We start from the raw sequence: 23241 nt of genomic DNA on the forward strand, positions 1-23241 counted from the left end.
TTGATTTAGATTGGATTTTTCTGAGTGAAGGAGATCAATCACAAACATATCGAGCATTTGGATGGATTGCATGCCTCCATATCTGTGGATGAGCTCTCCATCATCAAGATTGACACTATTATGTGAAGCTTTTTAAATTGCCGCCTTGTTGGTTGTCAGAAATTTAGCTCGAGACACTTGGGTGCCTTTTTAAAATGATTTCCCTTGTACTAAAACATGGCCTGAATCAACACAATCATTCCGCATTGACAAGGTATTCACGAATGTTGCACTCCACATTGACCATCGAAACTGGCATGGTGCCCATCTCACTTTTACATCTTTCAGCCCCTTTGAACCAAAAACAATTCTTCAATCTCCACATTTTATGGATTTAGGGCTGATGATGACATTGCACACATTCTAATAACAACTCATGTGTGCCCTCCATATAAGAATGACTCATGTCTTTCGGTTGGATATTCACAACCTTCAGAGCCTTCAACACTAAATTGTGGCTTTGATTCTTTCAGTGGGGGTATGAGTCAATAATTAGTGTGAATCATAGAAATGTGTTTTTGATGGATTAAATGGCTTATGTTCACTGCATCAGATTGGAGACTAGAGAGATCAAACGTTGTCAACAAGATGTAATACCATTTGTGAACACAATGTTACCTTGCGCAAATGATGGGGTTCAGACTTTGCTACCAAACTCCACACTTGTGGGCTTAGGTGATGGCTTGTTGCTTTTTGGTAGAACTTGAGAGTGCTTGGGAAGAATGCCTGTACATTTAGATGGCAACTCATGAAGGAATATTGGTCGATACTAAAGAGAAAAATATAAATAGTGAGAAAATCGAAACACAAAAGGAGATGCAAGAAATACTCCCGATGCAAAATCATGAAAGAATTCATAAAACAAATTTGGGAGAGCATGTGAATGTCTTCTACATGCGCATCTAAAGTTTGTTTCATGTCATTTCGAAGAGACTATCCGTGTCATCCATCTGAGATGCCTGTAATCCAACGAAAATATACAATCGATAGGACATAATACCACTATCGCTCCTTTAGGAAGTTACGTACAATTGGGAAATCTACAAATAAATTATTTATATATGTGTACCTTGAATGCAAAGTTGGCCACGGCTAGAAAAGAGAAATTAAATATAAAGGTCGTATATATCATACTAGGCAGATATGAAGAGGAAGGGTACTGATAAAGAGAAGGCAACATTCCATATAATCTCTACAGTGGAAATCAAATTATTAAGTATTTAATAGGCCACTCTCGCTTAGAAAAAGCAAGGGATCTAAAGTTATAAAGGGCCACCAAAATGAAAATGAAAATTATAGGAGATCAAACAAGAGGGTATAAGAGAGAAGGATGCAATAGAGCCATCAGAGAGATGACTGTATCAATAGTATGAGTAGAATACAATTTATACCAAGATTAATAATGTATGGAATAGGATCTAAAAAATGTTCAAGCGGGTTTAGTACAACTATGGATGACATTAGAGACATGAACTATATTCAGGACTCGTGCAAAGATACTATTAATCAAGGTTAATGCATAAATAATTATATTTTATCCATTTATCATGTTGATAAGTGATTAAAGGAATACGGTGTAGGATTATAATATTTTGTGGAGTCCAATGAAGCAAATTTGATGTATAGTTTAAAACCCATATTCATTATTATATTCTCCTCTTCCATATTATAAAAATACTTACAAATATTTTATTATTCGTTCCCTGAATTGACATGAGCACAAGTGATAGAGAAAGAGTATTCATGAGTGCAACAAATACAACCTTTCAGAATGGGGTTCCAAATATATAACAATGCCAACCTATTAATTAGAAAGGACATATTTAGCATTTCCTAGTCAAAGACCTATTTTATCAAAATGCCATTGCCATGGTGGCATGTAAAGACATAACTTTCGTCGATTGGATAAAGAACTAAAATTAAAGACCGAATCTGCAATGGCACGGGGAAAACAAGTCAAAATGAAATAAGTTGTAAATTGATTATAATTTTCCAGTGTCATTGCAGAAGGAAGTAAATAAACATCCAACTAATATAAATGACAGTGTCACCAAATAATCAACATCTCGTATGGACCCACTATAAGAAAATTTAATTCAAACTTCAGAAATTACAAAAGAAAGAATATTTCAAATCAACAAAGGAATAAACCACAAATTGTATGGTAAGTGGATAAACATGTGAAGAGGATGAAGCCTATGGTTATAAGTTATTAGAGGAATCCCCACACTAATTTATTGGATGCATCATACACTCACCATACAAAGGTAGGTATTAATGTATTCTTTGTTACTAATGATGAATTTATTTTACATTCTTTGTTATGTTTATCATATGAATTTAAGAATGTGTGTGGCAATAAATTATATGTAAAATTGCATTTCAACATTCATTTAGAATGAAATTGAATAAATTAATATAATGATTATGAAATCTATGATGGGAGTATGAAAAGTAAAATATTAAGATTTATGTTTCTTTAATTGTATTTCTATGCTATTTGTCTTGATCATTTTTGACAATATTGTTGTAGGAAAAGAAGGATTAATATTAGATTAAGAGGGAGTCTTACACTTCTTCTAAAATCAAGCATCTCAAAAGATTGATGTTCAAAGGGAGTCTGACATCTAAAACATCTATCTAAAGGAGTAGATAGAGGATATGTAGTAGTTGATCTTTGAAAATCTTGATTATATCATAACTAGAGGGAGATTTTACTTCATGTAAACTTTTGAGATCATGCTTATGATTGTATGATTTAATGGGCCTACTCCTTGTGTACATAATGAGGAAGTGGTGACTTCCAAATGATGTCACTTGTATTTGTAGAAATTTATGTACGGTGAAAATCTTACAATAACTTGCATTATGATATCAAGCCATATTTTGAGTAATTGGTGAATATTGTATGATATTCTAGGAGGCCAATACTCCTGATATCATATGTGAAATCAAACCTTAATTTGAGTACTTTGTGAATATAATTGGTATTTTGGGAGGTCAATACTCTTGATATCAAATGTGATATCATAAATTTTAGTAATTGGTGAATATCATGTATTTTGGGAGACCAATACTCATGATATAAAATGTGATATCAAAATGGTGTAGATCTTCTAATCAAACAGATCCTTAAAACTTGACATTCCTTATATTACCAATTGTGTAATATATGTCTTGTGTTTATCCTCCTTAGCTAAGAGGGAGTGTTGATGTGTGGTAGTTTTAATTGACTAAAATTTTGTGCTATACATTTTGATAAGTGTTGTACTTAAATCATGTGAACATGTATTTTGTGAGACCTATAACTATGTACTTAGATGTCATTAAATTGACTATCTTTGATTTGTTTATATTAATACATATTAGAGATATTTGTAAGTATGCATTTTGTGAAACTTATGACTAAGAGCTTAGACATTAATTATAATGTCTTAAGAGTTATTTGTATAAATGCATACTAATTATTTTACCAACAAAGAGCCTAGATATCATTAAATTGAATATCTATGGGTTGAGTAAAATAGTGATAGATCATTATCCTTGATTATCAAATTGTATTTATCTTTCTTGACTAAAAGGGAGTGTTAAAGATTTAGTTAATTTGGATGTGTGTGTGTGTGTGTGTGTGTGTGTGTGTGTGTGTGTACACATTCATATATGTATATATGTACACACACACACACACACACACACACACACACACACACACACACATATGTCATGAGGTATAATTACATATGTATGTTTATTATATAAGATAAAATAATACAATTATAATATATATAACTATGGTTATATATGTATATGTATATGTATGCACATACACAAACACACACACACACACACACAAAGACATCCAAATTAACTAAATCTTTAACACTCCCTTTTAGTCAAGAAAGATAAATACAATTTGATAATCAAGGATAATGATCTATCACTATTTTACTCAACCCATAGATATTTAATTTAATGATATCTAGGCTCTTTGTTGGTAAAATAATTAGTATGCATTTATACAAATAACTCTTAAGACATTATAATTACATATGTATATTTATTATATAAGATAAATTAATATAATTATAATATGTATAACTATGTATAATAATTATAAATTAACAAATAGACATGTCCCTTAAATGGCCATGCCTATTCATGAATTATACTCAATATAAAAGTAAGTTATTGTTGCATTTAGAAAAAATATATTGAATTCATGGAAGTGTTATTACATGTCCAATGATCTAAGAAGATTAACAAGTTCAAACTTGAGAATAATTAAAGATTGTAATTAGGTGCTTATCGCAAAGGTTGGATGAAGGTTGGTTTGGAATGTGGTAGGGTGGTGTAGGATCATGAAGGCTAAATACTTGAGGAGAAATATTTTTGGGTACTGCCTTGTTAATAATGACCTCCCATCAAGATCAAGAATATGGACCAATATTTTTAATAGTCAAAAACACCTGACGAAGGGTATCAGATGGGTCATTGGGGATGGGAATAGGATTAGATTTTGGGAGGATATTTGTATGAGTAACTCCCTATGGAAAACTCAATTTATATTGTTGAGGAATATTTTTATAAACAAGTTTGGTATGTGGTTGAGAAACTATAAAGATAATAATGAGAATTGTATAAAACTTGATTAGATGATTCTGAACCAGAATTTAACGTAGGAATTTTAGAGTATGATGGAAAGAACCAGGATCCCAACTTTCCCTTTAGAGCACTTGGTTGTTTGGGACCCAAATACCTATATGTAATTCATTATTAAATCTTCATACAATATTATTAATGGGCATGAGGAGTGTAGGGACAAGAAATATGTACGGAATCCATGAATAATCCCAAAAGTGAACTTGGTTTGGTGGGAAGAACTACATGATGGCTTATGTACAACCCCATAGATACTCTGCAACTCTATACAAATGTCTTAACATATTGCTGCAATTATAGCCACTAATAATTCATAGAAACTAAAGTAATGATTTTATCTGTCAAAATGTCTACCCAAACCTCCATTATGTCACTGGTTGATGAGTTTATCTCTCATAGAATTTCTTGGAATGTACAACAAGCCTTCTTTAAATATTATTCAATCTTGAATTATGAAATCCAACCACTTTTTCCTATCAAGTGCAACATTTCTATACAACCTTTCAGATTTTAGAGCTTCTACTAAACCTACAAGTCCCAAGTACACCAACTCCTTAAAAAAATTGCACTTCTTTCAAATGTATCAACAAATTTTCTTCTATCAACTTATCAAACACCTTATTAATGTACATCAAATGGTCCTCCAATATCTTGCTAAATGTCAAATTTTTATCTAGGTAAACAATGAAAAAATTACCCATAAACTGCTTTAGTACCTCATTCATGAGACACATGAAAGTGCTCAATGCATTGGTTAGCCCAAAGGCATGACTAACCACTTGTATAATCCTTCCTTTATCGTAAATGTAGTCTTTTGTTGATCTCATTCTCTGATGTACTCACTATTCATATTTATCTTTGTGAAATACATTACTCCACTCAAGCAATCCATAATACCATCCATTTGTGGCAATAAAAATTTGTACTTGATTGTGATCTTTTTGATAGCTTGGTATTTTTTACACATGCTCCATTCTCCATTCTTTTTTGGTGCAAATGCTAATCATAAAATAACTGGACTCACACTCTCTCGAGACAACCCATTCTACAATAAATCATGCACTTGTTTATCCAACTGTTCACTTTCTACTAGTGTCATTTTATGTGTTGCCTTGTTTGGAAAACTAGCTCCTAGTATTGAATTTCAATTTGGTAGTTGATCTTCCTTACTCATGGTAATCCATTAGGTACATTATTAGATACAATATATTAAAACTCTTCTAACAAATTTGCAACTTCTATAGGTACCTCTTCTACTTCTTGTTTACCATCTTTTGGAATTATAGAAAATATAACATATGCTCACTCCTCGTACACTGTAGGGAAAAAAACTCATATGTGTCCTATGGAGTTTTCAGGTTTCTAGAGAGGCTAATGATGGTAGTTTTAGGCCATTCCATATGCAAGCTCGTGCAGAGTTTACCCTTGTGCTAAATAGTGCAAATTTGTGAGTTTTCGGGTGTGTTTCTTGTAAGAGTTTGGTGTTTTCGATTGAGTATTTCATATCAGTTTTGTTTTATGTTGTATTGTAGACATTTAGATGTTAAAATAGAGCTAAATACATTTATTGCATCATGGTTATACTTTTGTGATAGATTATTAGTGTTTTGTGGTGTTTTCGGGCTATTTTGTGTTGTTTTCGAGAGCCCAATGAGCATTATTTTTGTCCTCCATTTGGGAGCTATTGTGAAAAATCTATACAGATCTAGAAATGTCATTTTTTTGGCTTTTATGCTGGCAAAATTTCTTTAAAAATGTCTATTTTCAGATTTATTAGTAATAAGTGAAACTGTGAAGATTTTGGCACTCTTTTGGGCATACCCGATTTGGGTTTTATTGAGAAATTGGTTGATCTTTTTAAATATTGGTTGTTTGATTTAAAATCTGATTAGAGGCTTTAAATATCATATAAAATCAGCAAGGGGGAATTGCAGTGGTATCAGAGTTATGATCTTGCTAGCTTGAGGGTTTGTAGAAGTTTGCATGCAACCAAGTGAAAGAGAAAAGAGATATTTGCAGCGTGAAAAGAATAAAGAAATTTTGATCAAACCTCTAGTTAAAAGTAGAAGTACAAAATCCAAGGAAGGAAAAAGTATGGCTTACCTACATGAGATGTCAAAGAAATTCTTCTAGGACATCCAAAATACTCAAAAGCAAATAGTGGATAGTTTGGCAGAAACTAGAGAGGCTTTGTGGATATTGATAGAAAAACTACAAGGAGTTGCATCTACTAATGAGAAAGGGAGAACTTTAGAGGAGCCAAGAAATATGAAACCCACACCCTCTAAATCAACAAAAACTATTTTCCTACCTACAAATGAGCCACTAGTACCAAATCCAGCCCTTAGTCTTATGGAAGAGGTTACAGGTAACTTGATTGCATTACGAGCTACTTACAATGGCTTAGATGATGACTTTTGTAGTTTGGTTCCTTTTAGAGAATATGTGGATATGATGAACACTTTGGTGCCCAAGAAAGAGTATAGGAGGAAGCATGACATAAGTGGAAGAGAGCTCAAAAATAAAATAAGAAAATTTACAACACCTACTTTTGATGGAACAAATAAAATTTCAATGAGATCATGGCTAAAAAAATTATAGACCTTCTTCACACTTAAACTCATGAAGGAGAGTGATGTCATTGAATTTGCAAGTCTACACTTCAAAGATGTAGCCTATGATTGGTAGTATCACGGAATGACTACTCAAGGTCATGATCAGGTAACTACATTTGATGATTTCAATCAAAGAGTGATAGATAGATTTGACCTCAAGGATGATGAAGAGTATTTTAAAGAATTGTCAAAGTTGAAGCAAACCAAATCAGTTAATGAGTATATAGAAGAGTTTCAAAAAGTGGTTGTTATGGTACTTAATATGAATTAAAAGAGGGTTGTTTATCTTTTTCTTGATGGTTTGGAAGATTCTATTAAGGGTCTAATCAAGGCTTTCTCACCCTCAACCTTACAGGAAGCTTGCAGCTTGAAACTTGTGTGCCTATGAAACCAGTCACTAATCAAAAAACTCCAAATCTTTGGCAACATAAGGGGAATTTTTAGAAAAAGAATTTTCCAGTAATACCACCAAAGAATGTGATAAATGTAGCAAAAAATAAGGTAGATGAAGATATTAGGAATGAATTACGAAGGAAAAAGCTTTGTTTCACTTGTAGAGAACCATGGGTTCCAGGACACAAATGTTTGGGGAAAGGTCAAGTGCACTGTATTGAAGTTGCTTCAGAATCTGATTCAGATGAGCATGAGGAATTTCATGATACTAAGAAGGAGGAAGAAGAAGAGAAGGAAAAATAAATCTGCAAGGAAAGTACTTTAGTAGCATTATCAGGAGTCCCAAGATACCATCCCTTTCAAATTTGAGGGGTACTAGCAGGGCAAAGGTTGATAGTTCTTCTTGATAGTGGGGCAACTCAAAATTTTATTGATGAGGGATTTTTCATGAAAAGAGGGCTTAAAGAAAAAGATTTTGAGGGATTCAATGTTATAGTAGCTAATAGATTCACTATGCCTTGCACATGGGTGGTGAAACAACTCAAGATGACTTTAGGAGATTATGAGTTATGTGATGACTTCTATATTGTTGGCATTAGGGAGACAGATCTTGTATTGGGTGTCCAATGGTTTCACTCTATTGGAGACTATTACATGAACCATCAAACTATGGAGTTTAAATTTCATTCCAATGGGAAAGAAGTCTTATCGAGAGGCTTATCGAATGGAGCACCTAAGGTGGTCACTGCAAAGGGGATGGAGAGGACTTTTCAAAGAGGACAAGTAGTATGGGCAGCAAGAGTCATAATCTATCCATCAAGCTCTCCAAAGAATCAAGGTAATTTCCATTTTGAAATTCAAAATATTCTTGATAAGCATAGTATAGTTTTCAATGATTTGCCTCTGGGATTACCACTAGATAGAGGTTTTGAGCATGTTATAAAGTTAGAACTAGGTGCCAAACCAATTATAACAACTCCATATTTCCATACAAGGGGTTATAAGGAAGAAATTGAAAAAAAAACTATTAAGGAACTCCTAGATGTGGGATTCATAAGGCCTAGCTCTAGTCCATTTGCATCATTTGTGGTAATTGTCAAGAAAAAGGATGGTACAATGAGAATGTGTATAGACTACAAGGCTCTAAACAAGAAGACCATAAAAAATAGGTATCCCATACCACACATAGATCAACTCATTGATGAGTTACATGGTGTTGTATACTTCTCAAAAATTGACTTAAGATTAGGGTACCATCAAATCCAAATGAGGAGGGAAGATGTGGAAAAGACCACTTTCAGATGTCCCTATGGGCACTTTGAATTTCTTATTATGCCATTTGGCCTCACTAATGTACTAGCAACATTCCAATCTTGTATGAATAAGGTTTTTAGCAAGCATCTTCAAAAAAAAAAATTGGTATTTTTTTGATGATATCTTGATTTATAATAAAACATAGGAAGAGCGTATAAAGCACATAGACACTATTTGGGGAATCTTGGAGCAGCAATCCTTCTATGCTAAGCTATCTAAATGGTGAGTTTGGTTTGATAGAGATCTTATATTTGGGACACATTATAAATTCTAAAGGAGTACAAGTTGATCAACAAAAAATCCAAGGAATTTTGGATTGGCTTCCACCCACTAATCTTGCACAGTTAAGAGGTTTCTTCAAGTTGTGTAGCTACTATAAGAGATTTTCCAAGGGATTTTCTCAGCTTGCTGCCCCTTTGATTGATTTGAAAAAGAAAGGAGCTTTTTTTTGGATAGAAGAGGCACAAAAAACATTTCATAAGATTAAGGAGGTAATGAGTTCATGCCTTGTGCTTGCAATTTCAAATTTCTCTTTACATTTTCTTGTTGAATGTGATGCTTCTGGAGAAGGTATAGGGGCTTTCCTAACTCAAAGGGGACATCCAATAGCATTTGAGAGTATAAAATTAAGTCAATCAAAGAAAGGTTACTCCATCTATGATGAGGAAATGTTCGCAATCATGCATGTACTTCATAAGTTTAGACAATATTTGGTATGTGGGAGATTCATTGTAAAAATAGACCATAATAGCCTCAGGTTCTTCTTGAACCAAAGGGATTTGAATGATCGTGAACAAAAATGGGTAAGAAAATTGCAAGCTTATGATTTTGATATTGAATACATGAAAGGAAAGAATAATGTGGTTTATGATGCTCTCTGAAGAAAGCCCACTTTGTGTTCCTTAACATCTATCTCTAGTAATTGGAAAGTCTCCATAATTTCAGAGTATGTTAAAGATTCCTTTGCCACCAAGATTTTGGATAAGTTAGTGGATGATAACAAGTAAAAGATTGTTGATGAATTGATTTATTACAAGAACAGGATCTTCTTAGTGCCGAGATCAAAAATTAAGGAGAGGATATTGAGGGCCTTTCATGACACACACTTGGCTAGTCATCGAGGATACTTCAAGACATACATGAAACTTCGAGAGTGGTTTGCATGGAAGGGTATGAAGGAGGATGTCCTTAAACACATTAAGGAATGTATGGTATGCCAACAAAACAAGAGTGAGCAAATTTTTCTTGCAGGGTTGTTGCAGCCACTTCCTATTCCTGAACAAAAATGGGAAAGAATTTCCATGGACTTCATCACTAGGTTGCCCAAGGTTCAAGGTAAGGATTGCATATATGTGGTGGTAGATAAACTAACTAAGTATGCACATTTCTTTCCCATCACATCTGATTTCAAGGCATCACAAGTGGCTAAATTATTTTTCAAGGAAATTTTTAGATTACATGGCTTGCCTAGAAACATTGCCAGTGATTGAGATAGTAGATTCCTTAGCTCCTTTTGGAAGGAGCTCTTTCATTTGGTAGAACTGAACTCACTCCTAGTGCTAGCTATCACCCTCAAATAGAAGGACAAATAGAGATAGTTAGTAAATGGATAAAGGGATATTTGAGGAACTATGTTTCAAATCAACAACATGCTTGGGTGAAATGGTTGGACCTAGGGGAGTATTGTTACAATACATGTCATTACATGTCTCTTGGTATGCCTCCTTTTTGTGCTCTTTATGGTTATGATGCCCTTTCCTTTGTTGATCTATTACTTTCAGATAGCAGAGTACCTACAGTAAGTGATTTCGTCAAGCAAATCCAAGACATAATAAGGTCCCTCAAGGATAATCTACAACATGCACAAAACCAACAAAAGTTGTATGCTTATAGGAAAAGGACCGAAAGATATTTTGAGGTGGGACATTTGGTATTTGTTAGGTTGCAGCTATATAAGCAAAGCACCTTGAAGAGGAGTGGGGAAAAGAAGCTCAAGCCAAGGTTCTATGGGCCTTATAAGATCATCAAGAAGGTAGGAGAGGTAGCTTATGAATTGTAGCTCCCACCAAATAGCAAAATACATAATTTTTTTCATGTCTCTTGCTTGAAGAAGGTTCTAGTCCAGCAAACCATAGTATCTACAAAATTACCACCTCTTGATGAAGGGAAATTAGTTTTGATACTAGAAGAGGTTTTGGATACAAGAGAGAAAAGATTGAGAAATAGGAGCATCATAGAGCATTTGGTCAAATGGAAAGAATTACCATTGGAGGATTCAACTTGGGAAGGAGCACATATTCTTGAGCATCCCAACCTTCATTGCTTGAGGACTAGAAATTTTTGGTAGGGGAGGACTTGTCATGTCCCCTTTTTCAAATAATTAAAAATAATAACTTTTGCTAAGGCGGGCAAGCTCAAAAAGTGAAGTTTCGGAAAAAGGGGCTAATCTTTGAAAACCAATGGATTAATAAAAGAAAATTATTATTAAAATGTGTTTTATTGATCCCTCTTGGTCATGAGTTAGGGTTATGCCCTCTTTTAAAGGGATTCGGAGGCATTTCGGGCTCATTCTAGAACTTGATTTTTGCTCATTGATTTGTTGTTCTTCAGAGGCCGCCAAACCTATGGATAAGAAGACCCAAGGATGGGAGTTTGCAAGTTTTTAGGGAGGCTAAGGGTGGTATTTTGAGGCCATTCCATGTGCAAGCTCATGTAAAGTTTTCCCTTGTGCTGAACAATACAAATTTGTGAGTTTTCAAGTGTGTTTCTTGTAAGAGTTTGGTGTTTCCAGTTGAGTATTTCATATCAGTTTGGTTTGCTATTGTATTGCAAAAATTTAGATATTAAAATAGAGTTGAATACATTTATTGGGTCGTGGTTATACTTCTTTGATAGAATATTAGTGTTTTGTGGTGTTTCTAGGCTATTTTGTGTTGTTTTCGAGAGCCCAATGAGCATTTTTTTTGTCCTCCATTTGGGAGCTATTGTGTAAACTCTATACAGTTATGAAAATGTCATTTTTTGGGTTTTTATTCCGAAAAACTTTCTTTAAAATGTCTACTTTTATATTTATTAATAATATGTGAAGCTGTGAAGATTTTGGCACTCTTTCGGGCATACCTGATTTGGGTTGTATTGAGAAATTGGTTGATCTTTTTAAATATTGGTTGTTTGATTTAAAATCTGATTAGAGGCTTTAAATATCATATAAAATTAGCAAGGGGACATTAGACAAGTTCTACAAGAACTTCCTCTATGAAATCCTTTTCCTCTTCCTCTTTATGTATGATCTCTATTAGTTTGATCATGAAATGATTGGAATTATTTTCTCTTTGGTTCTAACTGCTACTAACAGCCACGTCATTTTTTTCATGATTATTGTTTTGACCTCCATAAGGTCATCCTCTAGATCTCCCACTATAACTTCTACCACTATTCTTGTTATCAAACTTCTTGTTCGCGTTTTCCTCAACTCTTGGAGAAAACTAGTATGCCTCTTCAGTACTATTCATTTGGAATAACTCAATTCCTCGTAAATTCTTGGCCTTAACCCATTGAAATAATGAGAAGCTTTCAAGTTGTCATATTTTGCATGGATGGCTCTAACTATAAACTGATAGAAATCTTCTATATAGTTTTGAATAGATCTTCTTGCTTGCTCCAATGATTGTATTTTCTTCAATAAAGCTCATAACCAATGGAATGAATTATCACTTCAATGTAGCTATCATCCAATCCCATCTTCTGATCTTATGCTTTCCACTTCTATTTTTCTCCAATTGAATCTCTTGCTACCATATCTTTGCATGACCTTTCAATTTTGCCTTTGTAAATTTGACCCTATCTAGATCCTCAATATCTATATACTCAAAGTATTCTTAGAATTCATTGATCCAATCGACCAAATCCTTTAGGTTAAGATTTCTTGGAAATGTGGGAACCTCAGACTTAGGTCTTTTTCTAATCTTTAAAATGAACTTTAAAATCTTTTATTTTTTAGGGTTCAAACCACCTCTTCTTCAACATTTTCTTCATATTTTCCTTCATCCTTACTTTCATCTCTTATGGAAATATTTAGTCCTCTGTAAATTTATTCTACCAATGCTTGCATGTGTCTCTAGAGGGCTCTAAAACCTTAGGTGTAATACATGTGACTATTCTATCATTCTCTCTTTATGGAGGCACTTTTCATGATTCAACTAAAACCCTAGTGCAAAATGCCTCACAATCAGCAATTTGTCTACATGTTCATCTCAAACTACAATCCTAGTGCAACTGCCTCACATTCATTGATATGTTTACATACTTGGAAACTCTTTCTTTGATGCCAATTGATGAAGAATTCTCCCCTTAATAACACAAACACATAATAGAAATAGAGGAATAACAACAATTTACGAGAACAATATTTAGGCCTCTTATTATCACTAGAAATGTAGAATTATAAAAATTTGAAATACAATATGCAAACCTACATGGAAACATTCCTTACAACAATTTCCAAAATAGAACTACAAACTATCTCCCAAAGTTATCCTAGATAATCTATGTGTCTTTCTTATATAGGGAATTTTATGCCACCTGGGAAATTTCTAGACGTCCAACCCTAACCCTCAATGATGACCAACCCTAAAAAAATACATATAGAGTTGGTTCAATACACATTTTAGATTTGTTTTGAAAATGTTGGTTGTCCCAAATTCAGAAGACCATAACCTATGAACCATTGCATTGATTTCCTATTATGACTCCATTCTAGAATCCTTAACTTCTAATCTATAGGGCTTGACTTGTGGGAGCTCAAGTCGACCCCATTTGTGAGCTCAACTAGGGCATCTAAGGCCTTCAAAATTTAGCCTTAAGTTTTACTACCAAAATTACATACCAAAAATATGCAATATCTTCATTAATACTAAAGATATGGAACTGAACCAAACTTGGTAGGCTAATATATCAAGAATGAACATTCACTCCTAAAATTAGTAAATTCTAAGATTATATGACAAACTTACTAAGTCGAAAGCCTCCAAAAATAACAATTGTGCATTGAGACAACCCATATTCAAGAAACAAAAGGAAATATTTTTTGGTGATGCAAGGTTTCTCTTACACCCAGGATGCTCTTGCATAAACTATTATCTTATTCTTTTCATTCTATCATAAGCATTAGCAAAGAATGAAATGCCCTTTTGAGGTTAAATAAATGTTATACAAAGTATAGACAATTCACTTAACCATTTTATTTTCTTATTTTTTGCATGTTATGAGTCATGTTGCTAGTGAGAGTCCATAGCTCCTAACTTTGGGAGTTTAGAGGACCCCTGGACTCGGTTAGTCCATGACAACTCTGGCAGGAATCTACCAACTCTAAGCCCAGAGGTGATCAACCTTATTTTGATGGACTTTGGCTCAAACTCGATGAGTTCTTATCTAACTCATGTAGAGTTGTAGGACTATGGTTGCCATCAATACCAAGGGGAATATTATTACAACAAATGATACTAATACCCAAATTGATATTGATGAGGAATGTGGTTAGTTAACCAAGAAAGCATTGAAAGGAATGTAGGGGAATTAAATGAGTTATTATATTATCATTAATGTCAAGCATATTGACTTACTAATTTATGTAAGTTACCAAATCATATGAAGGATGTAGTGTTAAGAAAAGAAATGGTTGGTAAAATGATAGAAGATGAAATGAAGAAGTGGTGTTAAGTGTATGAGATTAAATTGGAAATTGATGTATCATTCTTTGATTTCCTAGTGATGCACAATCATGCACATGTTCGACATAGTGTCCTGATGACATGATCGAGTGCACAGAGTCTAAGTCAAAGATGTATGGAAGTTGTACCTAATTTATAAAGAGTAGTTTAGAGATAGAGTGATCAGAAAGAAATTCCTGATGTTTTTTTGCTATCTTACATCTGAGATACAATGAGAAGATGTGTAGTTAGGCAGTGATAGAGGACAGTTAGTTGGTAACATAGCGAGTTTGCAAGCCCTGGTATCGCACGTGTGAATTTTTGTATAGACTATGAGGCCCAACAAGGTTATTGTAATTGTAATTAATTAATTGTCTTACTATAACTAATTGGGAAAGCCTCACAGTTGACTCAAGGAATTATTATGAAGATATGGTATAAAGGAAACATGTTTTCCTTATTTTTAGTTTGTTTTGATCATTGTATGAAGTGTGATGTGTGAAAAGGAGAAGAGTGCTTACTGAATGGGTGTAAGCAATCCAAGGGATTATTGGATGTGAGATTTGTAATTTAGTTACAAGATCAGAAGGAGCAGAAGATTGGTTGACAAGACAAAGAAAGAGGAAGGAAGAATACAATACAATTTTATTATTTTGCAAGGAATAATACATAGATCATTTGGATAGTGGATTCATTGGTCTTTCCATTGAAGCTATTTGGGTAGTGGGTCTAGCTATCTTTCACAACTCATAAAAAGATTGTCACAACTCCTAACAAGGTTGGAATCTCCTACCAAGGATTCAAAGTCTCCTAATAGGGACTCATATGTACTGAATATATTCATAGACTCCTAACAGGGTCCATCCTCTAACAAGGAACATTTATATTAGTACATCATCTTATGGGTACCATCCCCACCAAGGTTTTCTCTCTCATCAAGGGTTTCCCTAGTTAACATATCTGGTGTTATTATGTATTAGTAACTTGTTGTGGTCTCAGTTTATACTACTCATACATTTGAGTTTGTTTAAGGTTGATAGTTGTGATAATAGTTGGATAACTGATTCCCCCCCTCTCATTTATAAGGCTTGGTGGCTTCAAAAAAGCCTACAACATGTTTTCCTACAAGCATATCAAAAAATGGATAACTACATGGTGTTAGCTAATTTCTTATTAGAGTGATTAAATAAATTCCCAAAAAAACATTAGGATTTTAGGAGGACTACACTTCACACTATGTTATGTTTTTACTGAAAAAGTAGTACCAGATTCTGTGGCCCCCTTTTTTGACAGCCTTAAACTCCGCCATTTTTTTTTAAAAATAGTATTTTAGAAACTAGATTCAAAGGACTATAACTTTTTCTTAAGTCATATCTTGAAATTTTTAGTGTAACTATCTTTAAATTCTCGTCGAAGTTTAGAAATCACTGATTTCAGAAGAAAACAAATTGGCATCTTATACCCCCCCTTTTGGTACCACAACTTTGTGCACTTACCTAGAAGGGATGAAACATTGCATCAATTGTTATGATAAAAATATCTTACAAATTGTTGCAAGAGGTCACACTTTAAGAGTTTCCTAAAGCTATAAAAAGATAGAAAGTTGTATGAGTGGATGAAGTTGCGAGTGAGTAGATGGTGATACAGTCAGAGATAAAGATGAAAGAGTGACTGATTATTTCCAAATCAGTTAGACAGTGGCAAGAGGATGATTTGTACAGAGTGAATGATGTCTTTGGCATTATTATCAAAAAGGGAAAATATGTATGTTAGTTACCATCTTATACAAGTTGTAAATTAAGAGGGATAATATGTTATTATGTTAGTCATGTTACAAATAAAGAGGGAGAAAATAAATATTTGAAGATGGATAAAGGAGATGTATGTTATGTTATGTTACCATCATGGAGATATGTTAAAGAGGGAGCTAATACAATTGGTTTTAGAATGAAGAATCTATAATCGGAGAAGTGTAAAGAAGAAGAAAATTTGATAGAGCATATCTAAGAGTGCATGGATGAGAATTAGAATGAAACTAAGGATATTAATGAAGATTTGATACAAATCACAAAGAGAGCTACAAGTGAAAATTAAGTGAATTCTTTGCATTTGTATGATAACTAAAGGTATTTCTGTCAATGCCAAAGAGGGAAATTGTTGGAAACTATAATTGAAACAACTGTTATGTTGTCATTGATGTTAAACCTTACTAGTAAGACATTTTCTAACAGTGTAGAGTTCCATATCGATTGGGTGGTGAAGAGGATTTGAAAAGAAAAAATAATAAGGTGAACTAGTGAATTTTTTTAATAAAGAGGAATAAGTATGATGGAATTACAATGGGCACTTAATTAGTTAGTCTCTGACAAGATAGTGTGTTGTTTAATCATTATATAAAGTGAAGAAGACATATCAATTGAAGTGTAGAAGAGAAGTTGGATAAAACATTAAGCTTGATCGAGTGGCAATTTTACTAGGTTAATGAAGAAGTTGAAGCAAAAGATTAAGGAACTTAAATAGAAGTTGACCAAATAATATTAACCGAGTGATAGTTATGGCCAATAAAGTTAAAGAAGAAAACTATAGAAGTGACTGAGCATAGAGAAGGCTGAGCGAGCTAGTGTAAGATGAGTGATAAAGAATAGTGATTTCAAGATAAAACAATGTTGACTAAGCTGAAGAACACAACAATGACTAAGTGTCAACAAAATAACACTTTGTGAAAGAATCAAGATTTGAGGCCAACATAGTTAAATTTTTTGATTGGTCAAAACACGTAAATGATAAGCATTAATGAGATGTCATATTTAATGCATGAATTGAGTTTGTTAAGTGGCCTATGGTTCAAAGAGAAGTTTCCAGAAGTTTCAAGAAAGGAGAAGAAGGGAAAAATGATGGAAAAAATCAACGAATACATGATTAAACCCTAAGATCTATGGTGATGTTTAAGTGAAAAATAATCAAAGTTACCTATTTAAGGAGGTACAAGAGATGTTTCATGGTTGTTGATTGGAAAATTTGTAGAGGACTAGTGAAGAATAGTGTAGCAAAGGATAAATGAGAAAGTTGGTGAAGAGTGATTGCTTGGAGGGTTTCCAAGAAGATCATAGATGGAGTATATGGTGAAGTCTAGTCAATGAGCTAGAAATGAACTAAAAGGAGATCTGAATTTGCAAAGTGAGTTGTGTTTCATCAAATCAAAACTAGCTATTACTTTCTAAGTAATATGACAGTATAAATCTTTTAATCAAGGTTGACCTAACAATCATATTGTAAATCCTTTAATCAAGGTGACATTTTAATGGAATGATCTAAAGAGCTCTAACTAGGACACTCCTAACATGGTGATTAAGTCCTCTAATAGGGACACACCTAATGGTGTGTTTTGTAAGCTTTAATAAGGTTAGCTCTTAACTGAGCTCACTTTAGAAGAGTGAAAAGTGATAGCATGTTATTTGGTAGTTTTTCCCAAATTGGATTTCTATGTTAAATCTTGGTGTCATACATGTGTGAATGTTGTTTTGATGGTGCATGTTGCTTACTATTATTTATTTCTATTATTCAACATATAGTAGGAAAAGAGATAAGTGATGAATGAATAAGTTGGTTTCTATATTGGTTGAATGGATTTATGAGTTTGAATAAATTGTTTGAAGTTGTTAAAAGTTGAATTGGTACATCTGGACCTGAGGATAACTGATTCACCCCCCACCCTCAGTTATTCTAGCATTCTAAGAAAGCTTATACAAGGCTAGGAGGGCCCAATAAGACACTCATAAGCTACCCTCGCTAGAGTTACATTCGAAAGCCAACACAACATTGAAGAAACTAAAAGAAATTATATTGAATCCAATTATAGATGTGATGAGAAAATCTTCTTACAATATGCCAAGCATAAGGCTTATCTAGTTACATCCATAAATATTCAGTTTACAACCTATGAGATTAGAAGATCGATCTTACAGAGCCAAATTCTCATTATCTTCCTTATATCAAACTTCATTATTTACTTTCCTAATCCTAGACCTCAAATTATAGAGCCAACAAGACCACAAGTTGGCCTGTCAGGTAATTTATTATAAAATATATGTCCTAACCCAAAGGAGAATTCAATGACCTTACAATTAAGCAAACTAAGATCCACAGGGACAAAGATAGGTCCACGTGTTAGCCAAGAAGAGATCCCCAAGCTTGTGGAAAGCCTTGATAACACAAAAACCTCATCAAAGCCAAATATCACATGTTACTTGAGCTATTAGGAAAGAACATGCTAGGAGTAATGAGAAATGATTTAACTCTCATATATAATGGAATTAAGTTTTGTGAACATAGGATAAGGATCCATGATAGGTCCACACTAGGAAACCAACTATGCAAAAAGAAAAAGAAAAAACACAAACAATAAGGGCCATTCCATGAACAACAAACATGAACAAATAAAAAGATTTTTTTTGGTTGATGTAAGATTGCCAAAGAACCCAAGATGCTCCTAAATCATAAGCTCTCTTACTCTTCTCAACTCACTTATCTTCTTCTTGGCTAGGCTGTACTTTCCACTTCTTCACACACAAATTAGACCACAATCAACATAAAACATGTGCTTCATTTACCTATTTATATTAGTTTTACTGCTTCCACTAACTTAACAAATTCCTACACATATTATGTTAGAAAAATCAAATTTCTCACATACATTTAGCTGCCATAAGATATTATCAAGTATGTTACAAATCACTTTACTTGACCATGCCAACTAATTCATAGAATTTTGTGCTAGAGGTCAACATGTTTTGACCTATCACGACCTTCTTCTAGAATCTTCTCTACAAACTCAATCTTGATCATTGTGATGCCACATCATCACTTCCATATTACATCCACATCACTGGATTATAATTGATTGGCCTAAGTCATTGCAACCTTGACACCTATCACTATTACAGTTAACCTATCATCACTCAAGAACTCATTCTTTATTAACTTGTTTGTAACTTCTTAACCTGTCTAACTTGAAACCATTTATTTGTCACTTTTACATCTTGGAATTAGTTTACCTATCTAGATAATGAGTTTCTATCATAACCATATCATGTTTCACTAACTAGGTTTAATTACACATCCACCAAAAGTGAATCATCCACCATTGTGTAATAAAGAATGCGCAACAATGAGAGGATGATAATGTAATGGAGCACTCAAGGTGGATTCAAATATGAAGAGGTATGAGATGACAATTAACTCCACCTTAATTTTAGTTTTATCCAACACGTGCTAAAATGAATTGTGAAACTCCTACATATCTACAAGACAAGTAATATTTAAATGCATTATCGTATGTAAACTTATGTGGAGTGTAATTAGTATATTTAATTACACCATCAACTTGATATAGAAATTTTTAAAATCTATTTTGACCTTGATTTTATTTTTCTAGCCAAATATAAATGGCCTTCAACCTACTACCAACATTCCCCTTCACGATTCGTGACATGGCTTAACCACCTCATGTGTTCTATAAGTTTAATAGTTGTATCAAATATTGATAGGTCGATCTTTTAGTGCAAGAACAACCCTAGCTTGGAAAAAGGATTTCGTTTAGAGTGTTGATCTCAATAGACATCAATTGCTTTGGAAAATTTTTGGAGCCTATAAGAATTTAAAAATATTATCAATACATATATATCATACAATATAATGAAGATTATTAAATTATATTTTAAATAAAATAATATAGAATCCACCCATTAAACCCATCAAAGATTTCTATATATAACTTGATAATTTATAGGAAGATTTTTATATTAAATAAAAAAACATTGGTCACAATAATTAATTAAGAATTATTGAAATTTCTTATTATTTTTTAAAATTGTCAATATTCTCTAGGAAAAATAATAATTCAAAACAAATTGGTATTAAAAATAATATTTAAAAAATATAATAATATTATTTATTTATTTTTAAATAAATGATTCGCCAAGATTTTATATATTTTCCGAAGGTAGGTTTCTTCAAAACGTACAATTGCCGCATTTACCACGAATCTGGCAGTTAAATCTCTAATAAATTAGCATAACTTTCTTTATCAGTTGTATCGAATTACCAAGAAAACGGCCTCTGCTAAATTTCCCGCCTCCTGAAATGGATCCCAAAGTAGAGAGGAATACTTTGCAAGAAATTGAAGGGAATTGCCAACACAAGCTTCTGTTAAAACAATGGATGAAGGAGGAAGCAACCATCTGCAGAAGAATTGCCCTCAAAGAAGCCTACTTAGATGCCACACGAAAACAAACTACGCGGTTACACATCTTCTATTTCTTATACCATGCAGTGACCTTAAGTCTGCTATACAGTACTGCAGCAGATAATCTAAATGCCTGCAGCAAGATCTGGATTCCTTGCTTGCAATCAGTGGTGGCATCGGTCGTAATGATATTTGGGATGAGGCACAAAATGGGCTTGGAAAAGACCGCTGAAAGGCAGGTTGAAAGAGTAAAGAAAGATGCCAAATTATTGAGTTATTGTATTGAGGAGCTGAAGATGAAGGGGAATAGTTTTGATTTATTGGAGGAAGTGAAGAGCATGAGGAGGGCAAAGGGTATGTCCGTGGGATCAAACAGCAGTGGAGGAAGAAGAGGTAGGGATTTTGTTACATTGTTCTTTATCGCTGTTGAAGTTTTTGTTTTGGTGCATATCAGATTGGTTATCTGTGATAAAGGGATTTGGACATAGCCTCAGGGATTTTGGATTGTATAGAGAAATTGGATTCTGGCGAAAGGTTTTATCGCATATTCTGCGGGGTTATTAATTGAGCAGGGTAGCGTTTAAGTTCCTTGTTCTTGAAAGCCATTTTTCCGAGGTGGAGTTAGGGGTTTCCATGATCACTCGGGAGCAGGATTTGAATGTGGACAATTATCTTCAGACCACAATGCTTTGATTTACATGCGTAAAATTGTTCGTTGGGGTTTTAGTGCCATTTAATGGTGTTGGAGAACTGGAATTTGAATGTAGGCATTAGGGGGTTTTTGATGGCTTCAATGTCCACTGCCTAGCGTTCTTAATGGAACAAACTAGAGTATAGATTTAACTTAATTTGGTGTAGTATATTCGACTTCATTCGGTTCACTGGTGCATGTGGTGGTGCTTGAAGGTTGGTATTTAGATGCGGGATTTAAAGCTTCATTGTGCACTCCCTGATGATCTTGATAAATCAAGTTTCGGTGTGGGTGTAGCAGGTTTTTCGACCCTGAGGCTAAGAATCAAGGGGTCGAAATTTTAGGTGTATTTCAAGGAGCTGTTAGATTAAAATCTGGCCGTGGATTTCAGGGTTCAAATCTAAGTTTGATGCTAGCTGTGCTTATTGACACATCCTCTATTGTTACCCTAATACAAAAAGAAATCTATCAAAGGGTACCCTGATTTGTGTCTTATTACTGCTGCTGAGGGTTGTGTACGGATGGATGAACATCTAGTCATTTATCAAGTTTCCTTCTGGAATTTTGTTATATTCAATTGTATCTAAGAGTACTTTACAGATTCCAAGAGGAATAAATTAGGCAGAAAATGGTCTAAGACATAAATTTGTTCTACTTGCAGCACCTGCTTTACTATAATTTATTGCAAAGGAACTTCATTTATAAATCCATGGTGTAAATTATGAAATAAACATCAAGAATAATAAGTTATTCTTGTGAATCCCTGTTTTTTGAATGTATGTAAACTTTCTGATCAAGAAATCTCACTAGGAAATTCAATGCAACGTTTGAATTAACATATGTACCGTCTCTGCAAGCAATATAAAATGATATATTCTTTAATCATTTTGACAATTGTTGTAATCTCTTGCCTTAATGGGTTTTACATGCTTTGTACTTTGTCTTGTCTTATACTTCTACTGCATGTTACATGGAAGATTTTTAGCTTGTCACGAAGCTCATCAGAAAACAAGATTTCCATTGTCGTTTTCTCCCAAGCCTGTAGGTCTGGTTTAGGATTTTGGTGCACTTACCGATGCCTGAAAACTGATACTCAAATGAGAGTTTTAAGATTTCCATGTATACTCTGCTGTTGTTAGCGGGCCAGTGTTTCAATATAGACATAGGAAACTTTTCTGGGGGTTTGATTTATATGTTAAAATTTGGGTTTTGGGGTTCTGATGCACTTTCTAGTAACTGAAGGCCCCATCTGCAATTTATATGCACCCTTTTGTAATGAAAGTATAAGTCATTTAGACTATTAACACTTGATATGGGTGCATATAAGTTGCCACATAGCCACTGGCGTAACTGAAAGGCTACAATTTGCTACAATATTTTTTGGGTTACCTATACTCTTGAGCTACAGAGTTACAGCTCTTGTGGACCAGCTAGGACTCACATCCAAGACCTTGTGGGAGCTCTCTACCAGCTCAACTACCGTCCACTCTTTGCTCATTTCATCATTAGTCCAAGTGTGGCTTATTGCCACCATATACATTCTGTGTGGTTCTGAATGGAGATGGGTTTGGATATAGT

General features: G+C 33.7%; 1 protein-coding gene across 1 annotated transcript; it reads left to right on the forward strand.

The window, feature by feature from the left end:
* Window positions 1-20869: 20869 nt before the first annotated feature.
* Window positions 20870-21536, forward strand: LOC149528956 (uncharacterized). The gene is made up of 2 exons (XM_089808090.1): window positions 20870-21326; window positions 21427-21536. The coding sequence occupies exons 1-2, from the start codon at window positions 20870-20872 to the stop codon at window positions 21534-21536; spliced, it is 567 nt and encodes a 188-aa protein (XP_089664216.1).
* The last annotated feature ends 1705 nt before the right edge of the window (window positions 21537-23241 follow it).

Source organism: Cupressus sempervirens, chromosome 11, assembly GCF_028749045.1.
Source record: "Cupressus sempervirens isolate cs-2001-9-10 chromosome 11, ASM2874904v1, whole genome shotgun sequence".
Taxonomy (NCBI): domain Eukaryota; kingdom Viridiplantae; phylum Streptophyta; class Pinopsida; order Cupressales; family Cupressaceae; genus Cupressus; species Cupressus sempervirens.